Source organism: Podarcis melisellensis, assembly GCF_964234715.1.
Source record: "Podarcis melisellensis genome assembly, chromosome: 5".
NCBI lineage: Eukaryota > Metazoa > Chordata > Lepidosauria > Squamata > Lacertidae > Podarcis > Podarcis melisellensis.
In genome coordinates, this window is record NC_138537.1 from 98415065 (window position 1) to 98434426 (window position 19362).

The window sequence follows — 19362 nt, forward strand, 5'->3', positions numbered from 1 at the left end:
GGAGGTTTTTGAGCAGAGGTTGGATGGCCATCTGTCAAGGATGCTTTGAGATTTCTGCATTGCAGGGGGTTGGACTAGATGACCCTTGGGTCCCTTCCAACGCCACAATTCTATGATTCTAAGCCTCTCCTCCTGTCACCTCACACCCAGGGATCCTGGCAACCTTCCAAATCTCCAGTCTCTGTTCACCCCTCAGGCAAGGAAGGAGGAAGTTTCTCTCAGTGGCCCTGTATTGTTTCTCAATGGCCCTAGCTTGGCCAGGTCGTTTTGCATAGGCTTTAATAAAGATTTAATTTACGAATTACAAATTTGCGATTATTTTTTTTTTACGTTTACAAATTTAATAACAACATTAACAACAATATTATTATTGGTAGTAGTAGTAGTAGTAGTAGTAGTAACCACCTCCCAAGAAAAAGCTGGCTCTGAGGTGCCACTGTGCAATTACAAATTCCAGGGGATTAATTAGGACTATACCTGAGAGTTGGCCCCATTGAACTCAGAGGGACTTATTAGTTCTGGGTTACCTGAGCCCCACCCTCAAGTCATAAACTACTATCCCATGTTTACAAGGTTTTGTACTCTCCTATATGAGAAGCATTGTTCTCAAAGGGTGGCGTGCTGGGCTGGGTCTCCCTTACTCTCACCTGTTTCCTAGCCAGGAGTCTCAGGCCGCTGGATTTCTCGGAGGAGAGACTTCCTTTGTCCCATGCACATATATATTGTTGTAAACAAAATCTGCCCTTATTCCCTTATGGGGGACACAAGAGCCCTTATAGAGTCCTTTGTAGGTTCTCCATCGGTAGGAGAAGATAACAGAGGACAACCAGAGATTATTGAGAAACAAAGCAGCTTGCAAGCCTGATCTTTATTGAACTGTTGCAACAGGGTGCTCCCCTCACACGCAGGAGGAAGGAGGAGGACCCAGAGCAAAGGACCTTATATAGACATTTTAAATTGCCTTCCCTGGAGCTCAAGACCACCCCTCCATACATCTAACATACATCACAGAAGGGGTGTAACCCAAGACCACCCCCCACAAACATCATACCTACCATCACAGAAATTTGAATGTTGTTTTTCCTGGCTGCCAGGTTATCTGAGAATGCCTTATCTGATTCCCTTTCCTGGTAGTCTGGCCATTCCTTTGCGGTGGTGATTTCTCAATTCCTGAGACAATGGGAAAGTTCCCTCGCCCGCTTCCTCCTTGCAGAGAAAACATTTGGTCACTTTGGGAGTCAAAATGGTTTCAGGGCGGTCTTCCTGTGCTGCTCCAGAAATGTGGTCCACATATCTATATCTATATCTTATCTAATCTAATCTAATCTATATCTATCGGAGCTTAAATTTGTTATTACAATATTATAAGGTAGCTGTGTGTTCTATGTTATAAATCAAGCACTGCTCGAAGTTGCTTCTTTTTGTTCCCCATTGCAGTTCTTCTTGCCAATAAAAGAATCGGCGTGGCGCGAGCAAGTTTCCCTTCGGAAAGGGAGGACCGCAGAGGAAAGTTTGAGGACCGCAGGCGCCAAGCGGCGCCGTTTCTGCAGCCCGGAGGAGCCAAGGAAGGATGGCAGGAAGGAAGGAGGAGCCGGAGGAGGAGCCCAGCCCCTTTCGCTCCTTCTTCGGCGCCGCCGGCGGGAGCAGGGGCTCGGCCTCGCCTTGCGCCCGACGGGAGACCGAGGAAGCGGCGGCAGCGGCAGCGCCAGGTCAGGGGCTTTGGGTCGGGGGGCCGGGGAAGCAGTTGCGGGCGGGCGGGGGCCCCGGAGCGCTGGGGTCTCGGGGTGGCGCCTCCCTGGGCAAGCCGGGCGCGCGCGCCGGTGGGAGAGGAAATGGCGAGGATTTCTCCATCCCATAATGCGCACGCCTTGCCTTGGAAGGAGCCTCTTCCTCGGCGACCAGCCCGGCGCGGGGGCGGATTTCTGTGCCTTGACGCTCCGCGCCTTGGGCAGCATCGCTCGCTTCCAAGCCGGGCCCCTCCGCGCCCCCCCCCAAAGCCCCCTCGGCCGCCGAGGCTCCTCTTCTCTCTCCGCACAGGGAACAATCCAAGTCTTTCTGTCTCGGTGACATTTGTAGCTTGACTGGTCTTCCCCGCTCGCCCCCCCCCCGACAAGAATGGTCAGGCAGGCGTTCAACAGGTGAAGCCTCTCCTCCAGCAACAGAACCTGCCGGATTTCTGCTTGCTGCGATGCGCTCAGCCATACGGAACAGGAAAGGACTCTGCTTATATAACGGAGTGAGATGGGAAGAGGTTTTGACGTGTACTTGAAATACGTAAGGAAGAGAAGCTGGTGTCTGTTGTTTTATGCGTATTGGGGGGGGGAGTGCTGGGGGGGGGGTTCTCTTTCTCCCTTTTTGCCCCGGCTCCACTCTGTTATTCTTGCTGTAATTCTCTCTTCTTCAATTTGAACCCTGCTTTTCAGCCTCAAACTCTCACTGTCATTTGTCCCCTCTTCATTGAGCATTCCTTCTGATTTGCTTACACAAAGCTTACGTGGATTTTAGATTATATCCGGCCATTGCTGAGCTGTTCGATGGCTTCTCATTAGCCATTTGTTCGTCCCACACTTGTCAATGCATTCCCCTGCCACTTTCCAAACTGCAAAAAGTCCAGATTCCCTTTTTTAAAAAAACAATAAAGTGGATTTGTTGCGCTAAAGAGACAGAATCCTTTAATCCACTTTCACTGCACCCACTGAGTTTAGCTACTGGCACTTTCCCCTTAGGTCTTCTCCATCTGAAACGCCACCCGCCTGTTCTTCTTCTTCTCCTTCTTCTCTTTGGGTGTCCTCTTTGCCTTCGCTTCCCTAGTGAGCGCAGGGTGTCAGCTGCCTTTCTCTTTTGCACCTCCTTGCGTCTTCATCCCTTGAGGCGAAGGAGGACACACATTTCAATCCAGCTGCTGCTTATTTGTTTCTGCTTCCTTAAGGTGCAATTCCGGATATTTTTTACTTTGCCTTGACATCTTTGTCCTGGTAGCTGTGACACCAGAGCTTAGCGATGAGACACCAGAGAGCCTTGCTTGAGGTCAACTAACAGGCGGTCATTGGTCAAAATAGCACCTCTAATGTCTGCTATTTTTACTCGCCAGGCAAAACATTCTTTCTGTGCCAGATAGGGAACAGGATGAAGGAATGTCTGTGGGGTGGTTTTGTGTGTGAATACAACGGTCAGTCTGGCTTCTAGTATTGTTAGAAACCTGTTAACTAATTTAATTGAAATGAAAGTTTAATGTAGAGATTTTCTTTGGGGTTGTTTTGGATAGAATGAAACACTGGTTTGCACTTGTTAGGTATTGGAACAGTAAGAATCAATGAGGTAATAATGGGCATGTACTTAGGTCATTGTGATCAATTTATGAAGTGTGTGTTATGAGAAAAAAACATAAAGTGGAGGCCTCAACAACAGGACATCATGACTGGCATCTCAATCCTAAATGTATTTGCTCCTTTATTTTCAATAATGTTTATTCAGAAGTGATTACCATTCATTGGGGATTATAAATGTCAGTAAATTAACTTCTGTTCATTTAATTCCCTTCAAGTGTGTGTAGTTAGGACTTTGGTCTAAGCATTTATTGAGGAGTGAAGTTTTTCTTGAGAGATCAGTGAGGAATTGGTTTACTTTATTTCATAAAATTTATACACCTCTTGATTGTAAACTCCCCCCCCCCATAAATCCCAAAGTGGTTTAGCCACAGGTAAATATTCCATATTATGGTTGTCAACTTTCCCCCCCGGAAGGCCCTTGTGTCAATTGAACACCAGTGTAACAAAACACAAATTTAGCAAGTGAAGCTTTTCCTAGCATACAGACCAGTGATGGGAAAAGTTTTGGAGGCTGGTTTTCATCTGGCATGGAGCTATTAAAGGCACAAGGACACTGCTGAAGTACAAATAGGGACCCCACATGATACGCAGTGACGTGTGGATGTTGGGAGTGGCTATAAATTCCTCTGCACAAAACAGTTACATGCCCTTTAGGTTAGTTTCCATTTTCCAGGTCAATATGTTTCTATATGGTAGTGCAGAGGTTCTCAGACTTTCTACTCCCAGAGTTCACTTAAGATGGCCGGAAATTACTGAGGGGCACCAGACACACACACCCCTGTGCTGCCTAGGCAGAGCCAGTCACAAAATGGTGTCAGATGGAGACAGACATTGGCACTACCAGCTGGCAATTTCTGACTTCATCTTCTAGTAATCCATATATGGAAATTTCTGAATTCTTTGGCACAGCGTCTTCCTTGTGGCAAGGAGTTCTGTAATTCAGCTTTCCTTAAACTAAGAACAGGCATTTTTGTTCTGTGGCCACACACCCACACACCATTTTAGGCAGCATTTGTTGACCTGGGTGCTCAGTCTAAGTGGATAAGGGTTCTTTTCTTTGTAATATTCCCCTATCCCCACACCCGAAGTTTTTTACCCACCCCCTGTAACTTCTCCTTACTCCACTCATGTTATCTCCGCCCCATCCCACCAGCTTCTTTAATCCTTCCTTCCTGGTCCTTTTATCTTCACTTAATTCTCTTTAAATGATCTTTCCTCTCTTACTCCATTTTCTGTTTGTTTCCTTGATTAAACATTAACCTTTTCTTTCACTTGCTAGTTCCCTTCCGTAGCTCATCTGGCCCTTTCCCCTCAAAGGAAGAAGTCCGTCCCTCCTTCTTTCCCCCTTGTATTATTATCTCCTGGCCGCATTTACTCCAACCAGAAGGCCGGGCATCCTTGGGGAGGAGAGGCAAAGAAGCAGGATGTGGCCCTGAGGATCACTGGTGGGTCCGGATCAGGCTCCCTCTGAGAAAAACAGGGGCTTCCAAACACATTTTGTGGGGCTGTGGGGCCGTGGGGTCAGGGCCAGCCCAGGACATTCTGGCACCTGAGGCAAACCCCCAAATGGTGCCCCCCTGAAGGGAGAGGGTGTAAAGACCAACATTGGGGACATGGGGACTGTAAAGTCTCCAGAGGGCAGCCCCTGCCATTTTTTTCCTGGGGGTTGAGGAGACCAGCAGCACCTCCTACTCATCATCATCATCATCATCATCATTTTATTTGTAGGCCGCCTTTCCACAGTTAAAAAAACAATGCTCAAGGCAGCTTACAGCATAACAAGATTTACATAATTACAAAAGTCATAAACAATAAATAAAACACATCAAAAAAAAGACACAACCAAATGGGAAACAATTTCCACATAAAATCTAAAACGAAGAATACAGCATTAATATCACAGTTTAAAATGACATAGGCAAAAAATAACAGCAGTTTAAGCAAGCAAACAACCAACCAACCAACGGAGCCCCCCCTGCCCAGCAACACCAGCGGCAGCAGTCCTTTATAGAGCCCATCAGGCCCCTCCCTGGGCCAGGGGGTGAGTGGCAGGACTGGGCGCTCAGCAGGGGAGTCCTCCTGGGTGGTAGCAGCCGCAGTTCTTATGGGCCTGTCAGGCCCTGCCCTGGGCCAGGTGCATAGCTGTCCACTTTCAGATTTGAAAATAAGGGATCAGCAGTCTCCCCTGTCCCGGGGACAGTCTAAGGGATATCTAAGAATCCGGGTTGGCAGCAGGAAGCAGCGGGAAACGGCGCTGGAATAAGGGAATTTCCCGCAAAAAAGGGAAGGTTGACAGCTATGGCCAGGTGGTGAGTGGCAAGGAGACCACTGTAGGGGCAGCATTAGTGGTGGCAGGGGGCCCCGCTCCGAGGAGACGGGCCGCAGCCATTGCTGCCAAGGTGGCAACAGCAGGTGATGCAGTCCTTGGAGGCCGGATGTGCTGCCCTGAGGGATCCTGCCACCGAAGGCAGTCACCTCACCCTGCCTCATGGGTGACCTTGCATGGGGTCCCTCTCAGAAGCTTCCCAGGGACCGGCTAGTAATAAGTTCAGCAGGGGCAGGCAAATGTCTCTGAAAGTGAACACGGCTTGTTTCTCCCTCCCCTTTTGCTGATCTGCTCCTTGCAAGGTGCAGCCTGCAGGAGAGCGTGGGGAATGCTCCTGGGTGCACATTCAGTATGCCTGGTGCGCTGGCAGACCCCAGTAAGTCTAGGAAGAACCCTGTAAACCAAGGGGGCGCCCCGATGTTCCAAAAGCCACGGCAGCAGAAAGGGATTCTCTGGAAGACAAACTAGGTTGCCATGGCTCCTCAAGAGTAGGCTGTGGCAGTTTGAGGATACTGAACAATGAAGGGTTGCAAGTGGAACCTAGTTTTCTTGCTGCTGCGGTCTCCGCAAAATATGCCAGGGTTCCTTTCATGTCCACCCCATCATTCTGGCTGAGTGTTGTGATACCTACTGGAGAGAGAGCTGTGACCTAACAGAGGCTGGCTTGGTTGCTGCAAGTATAGTGGGTGGGAAGTTGACCCGATTAATTGGATCCAACTTTTTTATTGGTCCAAAATGTGTTAATATATTGATAAAGTTGATTAATGTGTCAGCTGTAATTAGTCTATTGAATCCTTGCATTGTTTTTTCACAGGAGCTGGGGAAATGGATTCAGCTGAAAGAGCTACAAATAGAAGTGAACAAAAATCAAGGTGAAAACAACTCTTTAAACCCTTTTTAAAGAAAACTTTTAGGTACATGAGGATTATTGCTGATACTTTTAATGTTTGGAACAGCCTCTCCATTTTATATCCACAACAATTCTGTGTGGAGAACTCTCTTTTACATTTTATAAGTGCCAAAAGTAGGGATGGAAAGATCTCTCAGAGTCGGTTCCCTCAGTTTCTCATTTTATGAATCTTAAATTCTGTTGTCCATATTTCTGTAGCAGTTTGCATTTTTTTAAATGCTCATGAAAATTGGTCAGATTTTTTGTGCACATTTCTTCTGATAAACACATTTTTGTGTGCAGTTTTGACTAATGTATACATTTTGCAAGCATTTCCCCCAAATGTGATGCATTTTTGCATGTTATTTTTAGGGCTGGGAAATATATCGATATATCATCCAAAACCAGTTTGAAGTCCAGATCGTGATAGCGGTTTCATAATTTTTGACCTGGCAATATGTCATGAATCATGGTGTGTGTGTGTGTGTGTGTGTTCTTTGAAGGTTGGCTTTGTTTGCTTGTCAAACTGTTTCAGAGAATGTGGATTTGATAAACAGGGCTTTAAATGTGAACCAAATCTAAATCTTCCCCATAAAAAGTATTTTCCTAGAAATATGAAAGCATACATACGACTACCAATATCTTAGTCTTATTCTTATTTGTTATTATTATTTATTATACATCTGTTGTGCCTCTTCTCCTGTGAGCTTGAGGCAGTGCACACTCTGGGAGATTGTGCTGATTGGAGAGGAGAAGAAGAAGAAGAAGAAGAATTTGGATTTGATATCCCGCTTTATCACTCCCCTTCAGGAGTCTCAAAGCGGCTGACATTCTCCTTTCCCTTCCTTTCCCACAACAAACACTCTGAGGTGAGTGGGGCTGAGAGACTTCAGAGAAGTGTGACTGGCCCAGGGTCACCCAGCAGCTGCCTGTAGAGGAGCGGGGAAGCGAACCCGGTTCTCCAGATTACGAGACTACCGCTCTTAACCACTACACCACACTGGCTGGATGAGGAACTGCGATTTCTTCCACACTAAAGCTGCTTCCACCCTTTCAGTCCTGTTCAGCTAAGTTCCCTTCCACAGTTAATTAAAGGGTTCCTGATATTAAAGGAACCCAGTTGATGCGTGGCATCTGTGATCATCGAATCATAGAGTTGGAAGGGACCCCAAGGGTCATCTAGTCCAACCCCCTGCAATGCAGGAATCTTTGCTAAAGCATCCATGACAGAGGGCCACCCCAGCTCTGCTTAAAAGCCTCCCAAGGAAGGAGAGTCCACAACCTCCCAAGGGAGACTGTTCCACTGTTGAACAGCTCCTGCTACCAGAAAGTTTTTCCATGTGTTTAATTGGAATCTCCCTTCTTTTTTCCACTCTAACGTAATGGTTAGAGTGCTGGACTAGGACCTGGGAGACCAGGGTTCGAATCCCCACTCAGCCATGAAGCTCACTGGGTGACCTTGGGCCAGTCACTATCTCTTAGCCTAACCTACCTCACAAGGTTGTTGTGAGTATTGTATGGGGGGGGGGGAGAACCATGGACACCATCTTGAGAACTTCTGCTGAGTTCCAAAAGAAAAGGTTGATTAATTACCGTATTTTTCGCCCCATAGGGCGCACTGGCCCATAGGGCGCACCTAGTTTTTTTGGGGGGAAATAAAGGGGGGGAAATTTGTTTTCCCCCCCCCCAGGTGCGGGGCTGGGTCGGGGGAAGCCCGAGCTTTCACCGACCCCAGCCCCCAGAACAGGCAGCTCTCCGCAAGCCGTGGGAGCCCAGCACAAAGTTCCACACCTCCTCCAGCTTCGCAGGACAGGCACCTCGCTGGGAAGCTGGAGGAGGAACAGAAGAGGCAGCTGCCCTAGCCGCGCATCACCTCTCCAGCTGGGAGAGGGTCGTGGGGCTATGGCAATACCCCCACCTCCCGCAAAAGCCCACAAGAACCGCGCACCCTTTAAGGAGCATGCGGCTCCTGTGGGCTTTTCTACGAGGAGGGAGAAGGGACTGACTGGCAGCGTCAGTCCCTTGTCCCTCCTGAGGAAAAGCCCTTTTGGGAGCTTTTCCTGCCTGCCTCCCCCCTGCATTCGCCCCATAGGACACACACACATTTCCCCTTCATTTTTGGAGGGGAAAATGTGTGTCCTATAGGGCGAAAAATACGGTAATGTTCTATGCCGTTGATTAACAAAATATGGCTATGTCAGCTGCGGCCATAAATAGAATTTCTGCTTGACTTCTACTCCCCAGGAAATTTTTAAAAAGCCTTGTGCGGAAGCAGCCCCAAGACCTCCTGCTAGTGATTGGAACGGGAGTGAGTGCTGCTGTAGCACCAGGAATTCCAGCCTTGTGCTCCTGGCGAAGCTGCATTGAAGCCGTCATTGAAGCCGCAGATCAGCTGGAGGTGCTACACCCGGGGGATGTGGCTGAATTCCGCAAAAAAGTGGTCAAAGAGCGAGACTTGCTTGTGGTTGCACATGACCTCATCAGAAAGATGTCGCCGGTAAGCACATAGCTTTGCGACAAACAATATTGGACGCGCATTATTACCATACAATAGCGTTTCCTCAAACTTGGGTCACCAGCTGTTGTTGAAGTACAACTCCCATCATCCCTGACCACTGGTCCTGCTAGCTAGGGATGATGGGAGTTGTAGTCCAACAGCTGGAGACCCAAGTTTGAGGAAACACCAGAACTTAGTTCAGGCAACTCTCAGGTGAGCACCATTGCCATTGTAAGAGAACAAGGGAGGCGTTCATGGTGAGTTCCAGCACCTCCTTTTCTAGAAAAATAGCACTGGATATAAGGTAGGTGACCTTGTACACTTAGGCCGGCTTTGCCTGCCTTTCTGTTGGAAGACGGAGAAAGAGAGGGGCCCTTCTAAGGTCCCACCTGTTTATTGAACTATTACTTTTGAACCAGTTTTTGTAATTAGGGGTTTGGTTCCTGCTCAGGTTCAAGGCAACCAAGAAATCTTAGATTTGGACTTCAGTACTGAATCACTGGCACTAGCCTCTTTAAGTCACTACTTGGGCTTAAGTGGGTCTTTTCCATGGCCTGCTTCAAGCTATTTGGCAGTTTCTCCATTTTTGCATTTTTAGGCTAACACCGTCCTGTTCGCACAGGGCAAATTGGGGGAAGGCAGTTGCGAAGCAGGGACTATTTGAAATGGTTCAGGAGGACAAGGTTATCTACTTACCTTAGGTATATTAATGTGGTAGCTCTCTATTTCCTTCTTGTTTTGTCTGTGGACGAGAGTGGTTACAGTTCCACCAGGATGCAAAAGTTATCCTGGCATGCGGTTACTATTTACTGTCCCCAGGAGGGAAAAAACACTTTTTGTAGCGTAGCATAATGCACAGCTTTCTGATATCCCCTCATCCTCAACTAGAGCAAGTTGTGCACTCACAACCTCAACTTCAGCAGAGTGGTTGAGACCTTGGCAGACCAGAAGACATGGCCGGTAGTCTGCAGATGGTGCAGGCTTTGTGGTAATGTAAATGAGCACTATTAGAAAATAAGAAGAGCCTGCTGCATGAGACTAAAGGATTGTCTCATCCAGCATCCTCTTCTCACAGCAACCAACCAGATGTCCATGACAAGCTCACCAGCAGAACCTGAACACAGCACTCTCCCCACTTGTGATTTCCAGCAACCGATACTCAGAGGCTCTGCGCCTCTGACCGAGAAGGTAAAATAGAGCCATCAGGGCCACTATGTGTTGATAGCTTTATCCCCCATGAATTTTGATGCTTTCACAGTTTTTATTTTGCTGTCAAAGGCCTCTACACAGATGTCTTCCTTCTGTGCGTCTCTTTCCTCCTGCAGCGCACCGGAGATGCCAAGCCAAACTTCTTTCAGGACTGCCTAATGGAAGTTTTTGATAACTTGGAGCAACACATTCAGAATCCTGTTGTTCTGCAGTCAATTCTTCGGCTAATGGAGAGAGGCACTATGGTGCTGACCACAAACTATGACAACTTACTTGAAATCTTTGGTCAGCAGCAGAGTAAACCAATGGAATCTCTTGACTTAAAGGATAAGGACAAGGTATGCTAAGACTACCGCTGTAACAAATTAACAAGGGCAACTTATCAGGTGGTGGTTATTAAATTCATATACCACCCTTCATATATTTCAGGGTGGTTCATCCACCTCAAAGTCAACTGTTTCAGTTTGAGCTGTATTTCAGAGGTAAAATGGCTTTATTTGGGGGTACAGAATCAGAGCAGCTGCAATTTTTTTCACCTGAAAGTCCTGCTCTAATTGGTTCTTGGATATTGGCGAACTAGGAATTACTGTTGACATAATAACTGTCTGTCTCTTTTGCTATTGAAAGCAGCTGAATATACAGTAAGCCCACAACTTAGCTCACTTTACTTACATGACTTCAACCATAAATGTGATCTTATATAAATGAATATGTTGGAAAAATTGGGAAAAATCAAATACACTGTAGAAGCATGTCAATCAGCCATTGCACTCACTCTGGGAGAGTGTTTCGGCGGTGTCAGAGTCGGAGGGTGAGAGAAGGCCTATCAAGAGCACAGAGGGCAAAGGGAAGCTGGTCTGAGAGTGGGCAGAGGTGATCTGAGAGCAAACGGAAGATTGGCTAAGCAAGGGGAGGTGGTCTGATAGCGAGGGGAGGTGATCTGGAAGGCGATCTGAGAGCAAGAAGAAGGTCTGAGCAAGCCGAAATGCTCTGGATTTTTAAAATACAAACATTGAATGCCCTGCAGAAATCCAAAGGTACAAAAAGTGTCCCATGCTGTGTTTGTGTGTGCGTGCGTGTGCCAGGGATGGGAGAGAGATGCATGTTGAATCAGAAGTACAGTGGTACCTCAGGTTAAGTACTTAATTCGTTCCGGAGATCCGTACTTAACCTGAAACTGTTCTTAACCTGAAGCACCACTTTAGCTAATGGGGCCTCCTGCTGCTGCCGCACCGCCAGAGCACGATTTCTGTTCTCATCCTGAAGCAAAGTTCTTAACCTGAAGCACTATTTCTGGGTTAGCGGAGTCTGTAACCTGAAGCGTATGTAACCCAAGGTACCACTGTAAGCCCTATTGAGTTCAGCATGTAAATTACTCACTTCCAAGTAAATGTGTTGAATTGGCAAAATGGCTTTTCCTGGAACTAAGCTAATTCCATGATATTTGGTCCTGTCACTGTTTCACTCCAATGCTAGATAAGACCAGCTGCCCACCTCCACTCTGTGTTTACAGAATGCAATTGCAAACACTTTTGCAATTCCCACAAGTTTAATTGAAATGAATGAGAGCAGCCTGAGAAATTTCTTTCAGTGGAGCTTGCATTTGCAGGGGCAGGAAGTAGCCCAAGGTTGTTCTTCGTCATTGTTCTTTTATTTTGAATAATGCATTTTTTTAACTGTGGGTGGAAAATTCTTCATCTTTAAAATGTTAACTAAACATACAGTGTTTCTCTAAAAACAAAAATGTTTAGTCTAGTTGTACTGGAGTGTTCTGTTTTCAGCTATGTGTAGCATAACCACTGTCAGGTTGTTTTTTTTTTTTTTTAGAAAACCTATTTCATAAGTAGCTAAAGAAGTATGGCCCTTTGCAATAACAAGGCTCGAAGAGAATTCAATGTTTGGCAGCAAATTATGAAAGCTTATTATATTAGTGCATTTCCGTAATCTTTAAGCAAGCCAGTAGGAGCCCATGGACTTGTGAATGTGGGATCCAGTGGTGTTATATTACCCCAAAGCAGTCAGGTATGAGACCCAAGGCTTGCTATAACATCATAACAACTAAACGAATAGCAGCGTCCAAAAGCCTCATCGAGCAAAGATTAGCAGACATTGACAATCAACACAACCTCTCCAGGGGTGGGGGTGTCTGCTCTCCCAGGTATCACGGAATAACCCCACCACTTGGCCTTCCATCATACATGTCATCTCTTTCATCAGTACCACACCGACTTGCATTTATTCGTGCAAGGTTCAATGTTTTTCCATCGAACCTGCTGAACCACAGATTTTCCAAGGGTTTGGTGTCTCCGCTATGCGAGTGTGACGGGAAAACAGTTGAATCTCTTCCACACATAATGTTCAACTGTCCCTTACATAGCATAGCCAGGACTAAATTCCTGGGTCCTTCTTTACTGCGCTTGGTTGGCAGGCCTGTTGAGTCACATGCTGCACTGCTCTTGCAGGACACAGATCCTTCTGTAACTCTGCAGGTGGCGAGATTCCTGAATGCGGTTATCTCACACACAAAAACCACCAAAAAACAACAACAACAAAAACTAATCGGACAGTTATGATGAGAGTGCATGACGGATCTCGTCTCCAGTTCTCCTTTCTCTGTGAACCGTCCCTCGGATCTTTCCGGGCCCCAAGCTGTTATTTGTCACTGCTCAATGTCCCACTCTTGCATCGTGGTGTTCCTCTTCTGTCGTTTGATGTATTGGTTTTTATGCTTCTGTGCTTTTATGTTTGTACATATTTTATGGGCTAATAGCCGTAAATAAATATAAGAATAAGAATAGCAGCGTAAGGGATCCAGCATGTTTTGCAGTAGAAATAAAGGTCAGCTGTGAAATCACAGGGTGTTTTGAAAGCCCCAGGTAAACTGAAACAGCTGGTTAAGAAAGTGGCATGGTTGACAATATTCTGTTGCCCATCTGAATGGCTATAACTGGATTACTTGTACTGACATTTTTCTGTAGAAGGTAGCTGGATTGATGGATACATTTTCACCCTATTGTTTTCTAGAACATTGCTGTATTTTTCCATTTAAAAAATAGAAAAGGAAAATAAACACGTATATTTTGATTTGCAGATTATCCCCTCCCCCATTTTGTTTGAAATGATACCATTGTAGAATTTGCATTATTGCAGAATATTGTTCTGCATTTAATAATTTGAAACTTCGCTCTCAAATGCCATGTTACAGCCTAGACAATTCTCTCAAGAATGGCAAGCCTTCAACAGGTAGCAAATGAAATATGTGTGAATGCTGCAGCCTGCAGTTTGGGTGGGTTCCTTTTCCAGATTTGGTTGTGTTTTTTTTAAGTAAATGAGGGAAGTGATAGTACTGTCACCAAAATGAATAAATCACATGTCCCTTTTGAGGCACGGCCCCTTTCTGCCTCATGCCTGGCGGTATTAATAAATTGTTTGGCTCTCTCCAGGTTCTCCAATGGGCAAAAGGACACGTCAAATACGGAGTGCTTCACATTCACGGCCTCTATGCTGATCCCTGCGGAATGGTGTTGGATCCCTCAGGATATAAGGATGTTACTCAAGACCCTGAGGTGATGGTATGTGCACCTTGAAACCAGGGAATTCTTCTCTTTCACGTTATGTCGCCTATAAATCAGGAAGTGCTTCAAAAGCATATTTCTCTTGTTGGGGACAGGAGCTTGCCTTCCGTGGCCTCCATCTCCTTGCATTAATCCCTGTTGCCCATGTTGTATCATTTAATATGATACATATTTTTGTGTGTGAGGAGGAATTTTGTGCAATAAGCCCACAACTTGCCCACATTGAACTTGTGCACATTCAGCTTCACACGTGCAGCAACAAATTTAAAAAGTTGCAGGGTTTGGGGGGGAATGACTTTAGTAATTCCATCCGCCATTGAACCCGATGGGTTTTGACCATGTGTGATTTTGACTTTAGGCATGATCCCCAGAGCATTACCCCCATGTAAGCTGCAGGCCTACTGTATTTTGAACTGTTAAAATAACTTTTTCTGATACTTATTCCAGTGTATGCGTCACTCCTTGATGAAGTGCAGATGTGCACAGTGTGAGAGGGTGGAACTCAGGCCTGCATTCCGCACCCACATTTGTTATATATGTAGTTTTTACAAGAGCTATGTGAGTTTGGTCGTGCTATAGGCTACTCTCTTTCTGAGGAAGGATTTGAACCCATTCTTTCCACTATACAATATTCTAATGAAATGCTAATTAAGTGGATGCAGACAGTGGCTCAGCAACCTCTTGATCATGACATCTTAACAAAAATATTTCTAATATATGTGTATATTTTGAAAAGTAACAACTGGTTATACTACCAAATTCCTTGGGCATAAAAGTGCAAATAGTTATGTTATCTAGAGCCTTGTAATAAACCCATCAAATTACTAACTTGCAAAAAAATTACTAGCCCAAATGTACAGTTATTAGTCATTTGTGGCAGTGACAGCCTGAAGGAAAACCTATAGTCCTAAGTGTTTGGAAACTTCCTTACCTGGAAGCAATTTTGGCCCACTATCAATCAGGAAAGGAGCCATTTATGAGCCCAGGCTGCCTTACAATTAAACATTTATCTTATATGTGACTTAATGTTGACTTAGGAACTACTTGTTCTTTACAGGAGGCTCTGCAGAACCTGTACCGGACAAAATCATTTTTGTTTGTGGGCTGCGGAGAAACCCTGCGTGATCAGATATTTCAGGCCCTCTTTCTGTACACTGTCAAAAATAAGGTGGATCTAGAACATTATATGTTGGTGCTTAAAGAAAATGAAGACCAGTTTTTTAAACTCCAGGCAGATATGCTCCTACATGGAATAAAAGTTGTATCCTATGGAAATTGCTTTGAAAGTTTCCCAGAGTATGTTCAAGATCTTTCCACTCAGATCTGCAAACAGAGGAGTCCAGGTACTGTGTGTGTGTGTGTGTGTGTGTGTGTGTGCGCGTGTCAAATGTTGTGTCAAAACATTTTTTCTCTTCTCCATATACCAGTGGTTTTTAGTTTCATATATTTCTGGAATAAAGGGTATTGCTTTAAATATGTGTGTGAAACTTCATGCTTCTGATGCCACATTCATTTGTAAAATAGTCTGTGGCAACCGCCATCCCTTGTTTCTGTACTACCTATAGCAATCATGGAAATGATAGCCAAATCATAGAATTATAGATCTATTATTCCTTTTATTCAGGCTAAACATACCCAGTTCCCTCAACCATTGTTCATTGGTTTCCAGACTCTTGATCATCTTGGTCACCCTCCTCTGCTCACCTTCCAGCTTTTCAATATCCTTCTTAAATTGTGGGGCCCAGAACTGGACATGGAACTCCAGGTGTGGTCTGACCAAGGGAGAATAAAGTGGGACTGTGACTTCCCTTGATCTGGACACTAGACTTCTGTTGTTGCAGCTTAGAATAGCATGAGTTTTGTTTTGGTTTTTTTTGCTGCTACTGCTGTATCACACTGTTGACTCTTGTTAAGCCTGTGGTCTACTAAGACCCCAAGATGCTTTTCACATGTACTACAATGTTTTGCTCTTTTATTTTGGAAGGCCTGGCATACAGCAAAATATACGTGTTAATAAGTGTTGCCACTGGGCAAATATCCCATTTTCAAGAAGGTGGCCCACATGCTGCCCTATCCCATCTTTGGCCCAGTAGTTCTAGGAAGAAGAGCTGTTTTCTCTTATCCCAAGAGTATCTAGACTACTCTATCATGGAAATACTATCATGATACAGTACTGCAGAACTGAGGATGTAGACTCTTGGACCTGTAAAAGCACAAGTTAAATGTAAATCATTATTTGTGGTTTGCCTCCATGGAGAAACTTACCACTTTATATAATATAGGAATATTACATTATATAATATTGTGTGTGCAAAGAGTCGCATGTGAATAATGTCCTAGATGAGATGTCTCTGTGCATTTAGCCTTTGATGCAACCTTGTTTATTAGCAACTCTGAAAAGTGAATGTAGCTAAATTCTATCCTAACTTGTTCATGACATAGTTTTCATTCTTTCTCCAGATACAGATCGGGTGGACAGTACAACACTTTTGGGTTAAGTACATTTTTTAATTTGAAAGTAAGCCTTGTAATATTCAGTTGGGGTGGGTCTTGGGAAGAACTGGGATAGTATGATTTCGCACCCATGTAAAATTATGTGCTAGTTTGAATGTTCGGGCAATTATATTCTGTTTTACAACAACAGTAAAATAATAATAATAAACACACTCTCTGGCAATAGTATTCAGAGAAGTGGATAAGATCTTAAACTGTCACATTTCCCCAACTTCTCAGTTAGTGGTTTTATTTATAATTGACAAATTTAACAAACATTTGCATGATAAAGAGTTGATATAGCACCTTCTTATAGCAGCTCGGGACGTGGGTGGCGCTGTGGGTAAAAGCCTCAGCGCCTAGGACTTGCCGATCGAAAGGTCGGCGGTTCGAATCCCCGCGGCGGGTTGCGCTCCCGTCGCTCGGTCCCAGCGCCTTGGCATAATAGGGTTTGTTTTGTAAACTTTTATTATGGTTTATGGCTTATTTGTTTTGTGCAGTAAGCCCTTAATTTTGCAAGCAGTAAATGTATAGGTGTTTCTCAGAGATTTTGTTTCGGCATCGTAGTGCTTAAGGCAGGAGCACTGGAAGGCTACCTCAAAGTTGTGCCTGTCAGGAGAACCCTATAGTAATACCACTGAAGGGTGATTTGTGTGTTTCTTTTGTGCACAGCCACAATTTTAACACATTTTCCTTCGGATTTTGAGGTACCACTTCAAACAGTTACAACTGTATAAAACTGTTACCTGGTCAAACAAACTACTTGAAACAAGCATCTCATTTTTCTATTCAAAGGGGAAAATCCTCTGGGGGATGCCTGTCAGCGGTGTGTATGGCCAGCCCCTCAGCTAACCTGTGCAGATCAAGTTAGGAGGGGGCAATCTGGACATTAACCTTCTCTGCCCACTCCTGTTTCCTGCCTACTTTATCTGGGGGTCTTAGGAGGCCAGATCAGGCCTCTGGGGCCCAGGATGTGGATGAATTCATTTCAGCAGGGAAATCTCCACTCTGGCATACCTTTTGTAACTGGTTAACCCCCCAGGTTCAGGGACCTGAAAAATCCCCCCAACCCCACCAGTTTGGGCAGCAGCAGCAAAGAAAAAAAAGTTGATGTGCAGCCGAATGGATGCAGGTGCACATTCTACCTCTGCTGGTGCGACCCCCGAAGGGTTATCCAATGGTGAATGCAGACCTCCATCCACAATGGTTACCTACATCTGGCACACGGCACAGGATTATGATGTGAATTCTATAGAGTTCAATACGTGCTTAGTTGGAGCCAGTCTTTTCATGAAAATCCTTATGTTCCCTACATGTGTACGATTTTGTAATACTGTTTGTTCTCACAGGAACATCTTGCGTGGATTGTGCCAAGAGACGGCTAGGGGAGAGCAGTAATGACCAACTTAAGAGACCAAGGCTTGCAGATAATGGTAATTCTAAGCAGTTATTTGAAATTTATTTTTATTTTCAAGGGGACATTGTTTCCAAGCGTACAAACAGTGCATAGCACATATTTATGAGTCTGTAAACAGAATTAAATAAATGCATGGTGTGTCATGGGGCATGCAGCTGATATTTTCAAGAACATGTGCCTAGAGTCATGCCACACCATGGGGAAAGTTGCACTGCATCTTAGTTATCACCAAGTCCTAATTTGGGTTAAATAAATATTTGTTTATTACTGTAAGACCCCAAAATGGTCATTTTGAGAATAAAAGTGTGGCTTGAAATGCCAAAATAGTTACGGGGGGGCGGGGAGAATCCTTGTGCAGATTTCATAAACACTATCCTGCCTGGATCAACAGCTTGCTATGTTTATTTCTGTGGTAGAGGTGGGGAATCTTATTTTTGCCATATAAACAGGGGAGTGGCGTGCCAGCAATCTAGAACCAATTGGAGAACTCGTGCATCTCCAAACTCTGTAGTCATTTCCTAATCTGGAGATGTTTAGAGAGATCTTAGTCGGTTCCAACTGCTGTTGATGATGTGAGCTATCTTGATGGAAACAGATTTCTCTGCATATAAAGGGATAAATAAATTATGAATTAGGTTTGTATCTCAGCATAAGTGTGGGCTTTTGTCACCCACAACGAGATGATAAACTGCTCCTTAGAAGAGCATCAGCATCTACCTGAAATGCTACAAGGCAGTTTCCTTTCTGCCAAAGTTTTAAAACAGCTGCTTTTAGAACTAGAGGCAGAATTTCCTGGCACCTGTGCATACCCATTGCTTCTATAATTTGTCTAGATAAAAGAAAATAGTATTTTTTTCAATTTGAAAACACTTTTTTTCAAAAACAGGTAGTGTCGAAGATGTTGCCCCTCTCTGAATACAAGAATGTAACTTGAACAACAGTGGTCTACGATGAGTGTGACATCTGATTATATCACGGATAAGGATTCCAACAGCGGCCAAGAGGACCCTTTAAATTTATATGCATTCTTTAGTAAGAATTGTTTAGGAATGGATTTTCTATTACAGACTTGTACACCGATTCAGGATATGTACATTTTAAGGGTATCCATTAACCAATTCACAACTACCTCAGCAAAGAAATACTGCAAAAGGATAGCTTCTGACATAAATCTGTGAAACAGCGTTTTACCTTATTTGAATTGGACTAATTTTGTTTCCGTTTGTCTGAATCCAAAGGTGAGTATTAGAAATCTTCTTCTCACAAGGGCAGTTGTGAGAAGAAAAGTGCATGAGAACTGCTATAGAACCTACCCATCAGAGTGAACTCTTGTGCAAACATTTGTGGAACAGCAGTAATGGTAATTTTTATTTTGCTTACTCCTACCCCTTGCAAATATAAACAGGTTTTGCACATTTTCTAAGTTTTAAAAAAACTTGGTTGCAGTGGGGAACAGTAAGGGCTTTTAATTTATGTACATTTTAATAAAAAGATTTGAAACCCAGGAGCAAATATTTGTTGTTTTCTGTATATATTTTTTAAACCTAGCAAAATTTCAGAAAATAAAGGACATAAATAGAAGGTAAAAGCTATGAGACTAGTAGAGGAGCTTTGTTAGAACGGTGTA

At 44.5% G+C, this 19362-nt stretch overlaps 1 protein-coding gene across 3 annotated transcripts; it reads left to right on the forward strand.

The window, feature by feature from the left end:
• The first annotated feature begins 1636 nt into the window (after positions 1 to 1636).
• On the forward strand, positions 1637 to 19239 carry FAM118A (family with sequence similarity 118 member A). 3 transcript variants are annotated; one of them, XM_081913367.1, is made up of 9 exons: positions 1637 to 1709; positions 6473 to 6527; positions 8789 to 9041; positions 10367 to 10588; positions 13694 to 13822; positions 14883 to 15168; positions 16286 to 16318; positions 17668 to 17751; positions 18622 to 19239. In XM_081913367.1, exons 2-9 carry the CDS (start codon positions 6481 to 6483, stop codon positions 18648 to 18650), a joined length of 1083 nt encoding a protein of 360 aa, XP_081769493.1. In that variant the 5' UTR covers positions 1637 to 1709; positions 6473 to 6480; the 3' UTR covers positions 18651 to 19239. The 3 variants fall into 3 exon arrangements, with proteins under 3 accessions (XP_081769493.1, XP_081769492.1, XP_081769494.1); XM_081913366.1 differs by having other exon boundaries at positions 1646 to 1709; positions 6470 to 6527; XM_081913368.1 differs by lacking the exon at positions 1637 to 1709 and adding an exon at positions 3357 to 3438 and having other exon boundaries at positions 6470 to 6527.
• Positions 19240 to 19362: the final 123 nt, after the last annotated feature.